This window comes from Humulus lupulus, chromosome 1, assembly GCF_963169125.1.
Source record: "Humulus lupulus chromosome 1, drHumLupu1.1, whole genome shotgun sequence".
NCBI classification, from domain to species: Eukaryota; Viridiplantae; Streptophyta; class Magnoliopsida; order Rosales; family Cannabaceae; genus Humulus; species Humulus lupulus.
In genome coordinates, this window is record NC_084793.1 from 80410240 (window position 1) to 80420439 (window position 10200).

The 10200-nt window shown below is 32.2% G+C and overlaps 1 protein-coding gene across 1 annotated transcript; it reads left to right on the top strand.

The window, feature by feature from the left end:
* The first annotated feature begins 9285 nt into the window (after positions 1 to 9285).
* Positions 9286 to 9880, top strand: LOC133817241 (uncharacterized). Its single transcript, XM_062249701.1, has 4 exons — positions 9286 to 9412; positions 9493 to 9594; positions 9681 to 9806; positions 9872 to 9880. Exons 1-4 carry the CDS (start codon positions 9347 to 9349, stop codon positions 9878 to 9880), a joined length of 303 nt encoding a protein of 100 aa, XP_062105685.1. The 5' UTR covers positions 9286 to 9346.
* Positions 9881 to 10200: the final 320 nt, after the last annotated feature.

A 10200-nucleotide genomic window follows, 5' to 3' on the forward strand; every position in this document is an offset into this window, starting at 1 on the left:
CACAGTTGATGCCTAATAAGAAAATTTCAAAATGACAGTAATTAGATAGTTTTAACATTTGTCCGATTCTCAAAGGTCAATCATCTAGTTCCAGTTTCAGGCTAATAATGAAATTGGTGTTGGCCATTCTTAATCAACTAAAGGTAGGTAATCTTAGTACAGACATACCAGGCTTTTATTCGTGGAGAGGATAGAAAATTTACAACCTTATATCACTAACAAGCTCAACTAGGCACCACAACGCACAGGTCAAGTAATTTCTATAAAATTTGAAATGAACCCACAGCTAAAATTCCCAATTACTAGAAGAGCCACACCCTTATACCTCATCAAAATCCTGGAAACTTCTATATATTTTCAACAACCCCACTATCTTAATTACATATATGTCTAGATCTCCAATCCACCTAAAATTTAAAAAGTAAAAATTCACCTATTTTCTTCGTCAGAGTATGAGTTTACATACAAATAAGTAAATCATCCTGTCAGAATTTCGAAATCAAGTCCAGATTTTAGACCCAATAAAATAAATTTTGAACCAAAATTCTCTCTGGTATGATTTGGTGAGACAGACTATGGGGAATGGGGAGCCAGATCTATATAAATTTTATTAACTACCCAATTAAGTCAATTGTAGAATACAAACCAAAAATCAGCAAAATCTAATAGATACGAATAAAAACAGTTACGAAATATTGCATCCTCTTCACATTCACTGCTATCTGACTTGGTTCCTGAAAAACTCTCTAGTGATTGCTCAGTGTTCCCACTTCCCATCATAAACCCAAATACAGTGCTTGCTCTTCATACTCTTTTTTTTTTCCCCTGAATTCTCAGGAAAAAAGGAAAGGAAAAACGGAAAGGAAAGAAAGAAAGAAAACTTCACCCCCTAAATTCTCTTCGTTGGTTCTCCGCATTTCATCACTATCAGGTATCTAATGTTACTCTTTAATTTCCATATCTATGTTTTGATTAATCTAATTTATGTATATCAGCATTTGGGTTTTCAAGAAATTTTAATAATGTACTGAGCTGAGATTCTCGTAGGTGAAAAGAAATTAAGTCAATTTTTGGTGGAGTTGGTTTCTTAGAGGTTTCTCTCGTGATGAAATGATGGGATTATTTATTTGTTCTCAATTATTTTTTATCAAATAGACAATTTCTGGGCTGTTGAAAAATATTTTACTTGTTTTTTGTTCTTTTGATTTTGATTTATACATTTATAAGCCAATACTTTGTATGTAAACTAACTAAAACAATATTGGCATATTATCTACTTTCTTATATGAGTTTGCTCTATTTTTGTCATATACTCTATGATGAGTTCTATTTAATATCCAAATATAAAGGTAAAGTGAGCTATTTCATTCTACTTGGAGTGAATTATATGGTACTAATTAAAGAAAACAAATCAAAACTATGATTGGATTCAGAAAACTTAAAGTTGTACTTCCATCTTAAAGTTATCTACCAACTTTGATACAAGAACACTTGATGGGCACTAAATTGTTTCTCTCTCTCTTTACTCTTTACTAGTCTTCCTAAAAAAAATAGTTGTTGGGTTTATTATATCTGTGTATTTATATGTATTGAAAGAATGTTAGCTACTTGTTGTCTTTGGTTGATTTGTGTTGAATTTCATTTTCTTATCTATAGTATTTACAAGTTATATTAAATATAAGAAAGTGAAACTAATTTTCATTTCCATTAAAGATATTTGGTTTCGTTTGTCTATTAATTGTTTTAATGTTTGCACAATAACTCTCTCCTTTGCTCATTATTGTATTCTCTCAAACTTGTTCCTCATATTTTTTTTAATCCTATTGAAACATATTGTGCATTGTTGCAGGTACTTTTCCTTCGGATAAAGAGAGAAGACATTTCTACCTTAGGTTAAAGAGAGAGAGAGAAGACATTTCTGTAGAGCATCAGGTTTAATCCTTAATGGGCTTATATGCTTATAGAGATTGAATGATCTTATTTGTTTGTTATTCTGTTTAAATCAAACTTGAACTAAATTTATTGTTTGTATTGGTATTATCTCTTGTTCTAAATGTTATACTCATGATCAAATAACAAAGTCAGTAGTTAAAAGGAAACTCTTTCTCAAAACTAGAACAACATATTCAATGGCACATTTAAATAAATGTGTAGAGTGTAGAATGTAATGTTAGTAAAAACAGAAGTGAACCAAAATGAATATAGCTCAGAAAACTAAATAGAGAAGAAGAAAAGAAATAATGAAACCAACACAAGAATTATATTGGTTGAAGAACAAAGATCACTGTGATCTTTGTCTCTACTCCAGTTTCGAACTTGATCTCATATTCTTTATTGAACAATTGATAAAGTATGAATCCTATAAGGCAAAGTATCTTTGCCTATATATGTCACACTCCTCACATATAAATAAATTTATAAACAACTAGATATCTTTGTCCTTTTTTCTCTTGATCTGATTATTTTTTTTTTTTTTTTTTGATTATGAAGAAGACTAGGACTTATATAGCTAGCTTAGATAGCAGCTAAGTGAAGAAAATGTTGAACAAAAATTGGGTGAAACTAAACAGGTATTATTTCAAAAATAACTTTAAATTTCAAGTAATATTGAAGGCCTAAGAAAATATATTAAGGTTAATCTCTTTTTTTTTTTAAAATATGTAGAGCTACAAAAGAGTACACGGATGCGGCATGGGACTTTGTGAAAATGGTAGAAATAAATTATGGTTTTCCAAATAAAATTATCTGTCCTTGTAAGAAGTGTCGAAACTTAAATCATCATTGTGTTGATGATGTTTTTGAGCACTTAGTTATAACCGGAATGAATCCAACTTATCGTATTTGGGTTCACCATGGAGAGCAACCCATTGATACTCAAGTTGACGAAGTTTCGAATGATATGGATGCATTTGATTTATACACGACTGCTGCCATGGATGATGTGGACAATAATATATGTTGTGGAGGTGGTGAAGATGATGAATTTGTTAACGAAGATCTTCAAAAGAAGTTGGAGGATGTGGAAACTCCTTTATATGAAGGGTGTGAGAAATACACAAAACTTTCATCAATTGTAGGTTTATATAGGTTGAAGAATCTGAATGGTTGGACAGACAAAAGTTTTACTAGACTATTAGAACTCCTTTGTGATATGTTTCCCAAAAACAATGTACTTCCTGATTCCATGTACTCAGTTAGGAAATTTTTGAGAAATTTCGATTTGAAATATGAAAAGATTGATGCTTGTATTAATGATTGTTGCTTATTTAGAAAGGAGAAGGCTAAAATGGATGTTTGTCCAAAGTGTAGTGTTTCTAGATGGAAAGTTGATAAACACACAAAGAATGTTAAAGTTGGTGAGGCTGCCAAAGTTTTGAGGTATTTTCCGATAATACCCCGAGTGAAAAGATTGTTTAGATCAAAAGAAATGGCTGAAAACTTAAGGTGGCATTTCACTCATAAAAGTATTGATGGGAAGATGCGACATCCAGTGGATACACCTGCTTGGGATTCCATTAATGAAAGATGGCCAGAGTTTAATCTTGAACCACGCAACCTTAGGCTCGGACTAGCTGCTGATGGAATTAACCCCTATAAAAGTCTAAGCTCCACTTATAGTTGTTGGCCAGTGATGCTTGTTATCTATAATTTACCACCTTGGTTGTGCATGAGGGACGAAAATACATTTTTGTCATTATTGATTCCAGGTCGTAAACAACCTGGAAACGATATTGATATTTATTTGGAGCCTCTTATTGAAGACTTAAACAAATTGTGGAATAATGGAGTGCATACTTATGATGCATTCGACAAAAGCTTCTTCAATTTGAAGGCAATGTTGTTGTGGACAATAAACAATTTTCCTGCATATGGAAATCTTGCTCGGTGTACAACCAAAGGCAAGACAGCTTGCCCGATTTGTGGTAATGATACATGTGCAACTAGGCTGAAACATAGTAAAAAATTTTCATACCAAAATACTAGGAGATTTCTCCCGTTTGATCATCCATATCGGTATAAGAAAGCATGGTTCAATGGAGCTACAGAAGAAAGAGGCCCCCCTAAAGTTTTGAGTGGTAGTGAAATTGTTGAAGAACTAAATCAAATTACCAACGATTTTGGAAAAAATATGAATCCCAAAAAAAGGAGTCGGGATAATAAGGTGGAAGGAATGTGGAAGAAGAAATCTATATTTTTCAATCTACCATATTGGGAGGTTAGTTTAATATATTTTGAAGTTATTTAAAATTGAAAGTTTAAGCTTATAAAATGTAACTTCAATTTGTTGATGATGTGTCTTTAATCTTTGTAGGTTTTGTTAGTTCGTCATAATTTGGATGTTATGCATATAGAAAAAAATGTGTGTGATAGTATTATTAGCACATTGTTGGGCTTGAATGGAAAATCCAAAGATCATCTTAATGCTCGATTGGATTTAAAGGATTTGGGTATCAAGAAGGCCTTGCATCCGGTGGAGAAAGATGGGATTATACGACTTCCAGCAGCATCTTACACACTTTCTAGATCAGAGAAGACAATGTTTTGCCAAAGGTTATTTGATTTAAAGTTACCTGATGGTTATAGCTCAAACATTAGTAACTGTGTAGTAGTTGAGGAACGTAAGTTGATGGGGCTTAAGTCTCATGATTTCCATGTCTTAATGCAACAATTGCTGGTAGTGGCCATTCGAGGATTGATGGAGGATGGTCCAAGAGAGGCAATTATAAGACTTAGCAAATTTTTTAATGGATTATGCCAACATGTGGTTGACGTAAAAGAAATCATAGAATTGGAAGCAGAAGTAGTTGAAACAATTTATATGTTTGAAAGATATTTTCCTCCTTCATTCTTCGATTCTATGGTACATTTAGTTGTTCACCTTGGACGAGAAGTGTTATTATGTGGTCCTGTTCAATTTCGATGGATGTATCACTTTGAAAGGTAAATATTTTTAGTAACCTTTCAATAGTATAACATGAATTTCCCTTAACTAATGAGGAAGGTTCCTTCTTTATTTGTAGATATATGAAGTTACTTAAATGGTATGTGATGCAACCTACACATCCCGAAGCATCTATTGCTGAACGTTACCTTGCTGATGAGTCAATGCGCTTTTGTGCATCATTTTTGAAACAATCTAATGACGAAGGTTCCTTCATTGGACGTAACGAATATAATGATAGTGATGTGATACTTGAAGGTCGTCCACTTCATCGTGGTGTAACTGTTACACTAAATGATAAGGATCTAGCTAGTGCACATCGCTATGTATTATTCAATTTAGCTGTCACAGAGCAATATTTAGAGTGAGTGGATAAACTTATTATCTTCTAATTTCACTGTCGCTTAATTATTGATGGTGATTAATTTTTTTTAAAAATATAGGATGCATCTACAAGAACTAAAAAAGAATAACAATACTTTAAGAACCAATCACACTCTACTTTGGAAACAACATACTGAGCTTTTTCCCTTGTGGTTAGAAGAAAAGGTATGGGCCAATAATTTTTAACATAGCATCAAATTTGTATTAATCTGAAATTACGATTAAATTATGTGATAAAAATGTTTCCTTCTGTAGTTTTCTACTGCAGAATTTGATGCTATGTTATCAAGATTAGCACATGGTCCTCGTAAAGCAGTCATATCCTATAAGGGATATGTTATTAATGGGCAGCGATTTCATACTAAGGATGCAGAGAGAACGACACAAAATAGTGGTGTTTATATGGAAGCAACAACAATGTGTAGATCTAGTGCTAAAGATGATGCACAATTGGCTGATGTTGTAGGATATTATGGGTTAATTAATCAGATTATACTCTTGGACTATTACAGTTTTCATATCCCTTTATTTAGGTGCAATTGGGCACATGTTGGCAAGGGTGTAAAGAAGGTTGATTGGTATACTCTTGTAAATCTACACCAAGGACAAAAAGAGTTTATTAGAGAACCATTCATACTTGCTTCACAAGCTAAACAGATATTTTACGCAAGGGAGAATGAAAATTCAAATTGGTATATTGTGTTAAAGGCTCCACCAAGAGGACACTACGAATCAGAAATATATGATGACCAACATGATGAGAATTCGATTGCTCAAAGTTAAAAAGTACAACATTTTCTTATTAATCATAAAATGTTTAGTCATTACTTTTTTATGATTTTTTTTTATTATTGTACTTATTAAGTTTCTTGAACTGCTTTAAAAATTGTTTCCTTAACTTGAGCATTGTGATTGTCATATTTAAAATACATGTTTTTGTATGATGCAAATTTAGTGCATATTTCAAATTACTTTTAACTAAATCTCTTAATCTTATACAGGTACAATATGGAAACTAGAAAAAAGAAGCAGGATGGAAGTGTAGTCAATGAAAAGGATGGAGGTTTGGTCAATGAAAAGGAGGTTGGATCACCTTCAACTCAAGTTCACTTGCAACCTGGTGCTTTGAAAGCAATTGTGGCAGAAAAGAGGAGGCAATTAGCAGCTAAGTTTGGAAAGTTGGCAGAGAAGAAGAAATCGAAGCTTCGTTTTGCATCCTCTACTAAAGTTTTAATGGATTCACCACCTGCATCTAAAAGATCTTATGAAGCAGCGTTTGGTATAAATCCAACAAATGAGGATGACAGCGAAGATGAAAACATGTCCCCACAACGAGCAACTGCGTTAGGTAGAACCCAAGCAACATCTCCACTCCACAACCTGAACAAAACAAGAAGATCTCTGCGCCATTTTGTTGACAATGATTTTGAAGATGATTTTAACACTCCACAAAAGAATTCAGAAACTATGATGAACGAGTCACCCAAGTCTAGGTTGATTAGGCCATCAACCAAAGGTTCTCCTGCTGCTAATACAAGGTCCTCCCATCGCCAATCTATTGCTCATGAAGAAGATGTGCCTCTCAATAATAATCAGGAAGAATTTCTAGTTAACTCTACAGAGCATGTCACTCAAAACAAAAGAAAAAGAGGCCCAACAAAGCTGAAAGGTATTGCTCTCCAACCTGATGGTCGTATTACTGTAAGGTTTAATGCAAGAGGACAAGCTGTAGGGGAAGGCTCGGTTAGTCTTTCATCATTTATAGGTCCTCTTGTAAGGGAACTTGTACCATACACAATAGCTGATTGGCGAAAGGTTCCAAAATCAATGAAAGATATTTTGTGGTCAACAACCCAGGTTCTAAACTTATATTTATTCATGTGTTAAAAGGTAAAATTTTTAGGTGAATACTCATAAATTAATATTTAATGTGAATGCAGACAAGGTATAAGGTGGACAAAGATTGGGAACGAGACTGGTGTATGAAAGTAATGGGAGACCTGTGGAGATCTTCCAAGTCCAGGCTAGTTACTAAGCTGAACGAGCTACCAAATGAACAAGAACGACTAAAATTAAAGCCTGATAATATCAAATCAGAAACTGAATGGAGAGTATTTGTGCGTGAAAAAACCAGTAAACAATTTCAGGTAACCAAAATTTCAATATATGTATTATATAGATTCTGCTTATTACAAATAAATTGGGTACCATACTTATTTCAGTTTGGTTTATTATCAGGAGAAAGATTGAGAAAAAAAAAACACTCATTGCTTACTTAGCTGTTACATCTCTGATATTGATGAATTATAGTTTTAATGCTTTTGGTATGGATAAATAGCTAAAGTTCTTTATTACATCCTATAAATGTAGATCAGTAGATATATCTATATATATGTATGGATGCCTTTCGTGTATGAAAGAATTGTAGAAATTTTAGAAATAAATTTATCAATGATGGTTCTATGATTATTCTTGGATTCGATTATTAGAATTTAATAGTTTATTCATTATCACAAGTGTTTATATAATCTAATTTTAAATATGTTTAGCTTTATTGATATTATCATACATATGTGGATATATATATATTAATTAGTTTAAAGTTTTATATTGGTATGCAGTTTAGACTAATTTCCTTATGAATATATATCTATAGAGAGAAAGAGAAGAAAAGATCTGTCATATGTCTATAAAAAAATTAAAATTTCTAAGCACATGAATGATACTCTGTTATTAGCAATTAGTTAGTTCTTTTTATATATGCATAAATAGAATAAACAATAAGAAGACATGTCTGGCAGTTAGAAATTGACTTACCACTGTTGGTCTTTTTTTTTTTTTTATGCTACTCCACTCCATCTTATTGTATATAAGTCATAGGGACGTTGGATTGGGATTACTTCTTAAATTCCTTGAGAGATTCGATCCATTTACATCTTCTCTTACAGAATCACTCATTTCACACATTTAAACTTAATTTAACAAAAACAGAAAAAGATATATCATATGAGGCCTGTTAACAGTTTCATTTAACATATAAATCAATTTGGTGATGCAATACAATCAATCAGTAAAAATAATCATATTCAGGAACTTAATTGTTATATTTTATAATTTAGGAACTAATTTACTAAATCAAATAGTTTAAGAGGCTGTTATGCTAATTTTTTTATTTTTGAACTTGTTAGGAATGAATTTGATGTAAAAGTATAACAGACAAAATAATAAAAAAGAGCAAGTCAACCAAGGGTGTAGTTTCTTTTGTCATGGCTTAGTTGATGATCCAGATAAGGGTTCTTTTTTTTAGGCTTTGACAGAGAAAACAAAACCCAGTTCAATATCTGGTTAGGTGAAAATGTTTATCAAGAGATTGGATAAGTAAGATATTTTTTTCTTGGTGTTATGGAGTATATAATATTCTTATTCTAGAACAATGCATTATGCTATATCAGTCAATTAAAACTATTTCAGGTCTGATCAAATTAAGGCAGTAGAAATCCTTAGTAGTTTCTGCATAATCTTAGCAACATTAGATTGTCTTGGCTTGATATGCACATATGAAAGTTTATGTGAGCAGTTGCTGCCCTGTTTTCATGAAACTTTTGTACTTTAAATGATTTATTTTTTTCCAATTCTCTTCTTGAAAATGTGTTTCTAAATTTATTTGACAAAGCTATTCAAGAGACACTATTATCACCATTCACAGTCCACCAACCATCCCATCCCTGTTCAGGAGGAGTTGTACCGTGTTTACTATTTCATTGCTAGAATACTGGTTCTGTATGTTTCTTTTGCTGCTGGAGTGTTTACTGTTGGAGTGTTTATTACATACTCTTTTCTTTGCTGCCATAGTTACTGTTTTATTGTTGAAAAACTATTATGTGTACTGTGTTTACTGTTTTATTACTAGAATACTGGTTTAGTTTTTTTGTTTTACTGCTGGAGTGTTTGGTATTCTGTATGTTCAATCGCTGGTTCATTTCTTATTTATTTTAGGCGATTAGCAATAAGTTTAAAGAGATGAGGAAGAAACAACTCCCACATACATGCAGCAGGAGAGGATATGCTCGAACAATGGATGACATGGTAAAAATTTAATAAATATTTTTGGTAGCTAAACATAAGAAAATATATGTTCTCTTTCTGAAAAATGTACTTGGATACAGAGTAGGGAAAGCTCAAAACCTGTAACAAGAGTTCAAGCTTTCTTAAAGACACACACAAAGAAGAATGGTGAACCTGTGAATGCACAAGCTGCTGAAGTTATTGTAAGTAATTTACCCTTTGTTTGTAGAAACATATGTATTTGTATGCACATAGACTTATTTAACAGTCAACTTGAAATGATTTATAGGAGAAGCTACAAGTTCTTGCAAATGAAAAACCAGATTCATGCACAACACAGAATACTGTACAAGATGCTCTCACTATCATATTTGGTCCTGACAAGAATGGTAGATCATTAGCTAATGGGAGGGGAGTAACTAATACAAAGTTAGCTATTCTAAGAGCAACAGATGACCATATTTCACAATTGGAATCAAGTCAATCTGAGATGAAGAATAAAATGTCTGAGATGATGAATCTTATTAATACTATTGCAAAAAGTGTAAACATTCAGGTAAATTAAATTAATTGACTTCTGTTTATTTTACTCTATTCATTGAAAATTATAAATGACTAAATTATTCTCAAACTTGTAGGGGTTTACTCAACCAAGTGAAGCGGAGTCACACATGCCTTCTCCTATGGTAACTACAATTTTAATTACTACCTATCATTTCACTTTTAATTTTTTAAGTATCAATATTATCTATAAATAAATATATGTTTTATCATGTAACAGAGTGTTAATAATCTGAAGTTCACTCCTG

Bases quoted from the DNA above. Each gene is read 5' to 3' on its own strand.
- LOC133817241 (XM_062249701.1), top strand. From the start codon at position 9,347: ATGAGGAAGAAACAACTCCCACATACATGCAGCAGGAGAGGATATGCT. The intron at 9,413-9,492 runs GTAAAAATTTAA...ACTTGGATACAG, and splicing joins CTCGAACAATGGATGACATG to AGTAGGGAAAGCTCAAAACC. The intron at 9,595-9,680 runs GTAAGTAATTTA...AATGATTTATAG, and splicing joins CACAAGCTGCTGAAGTTATT to GAGAAGCTACAAGTTCTTGC.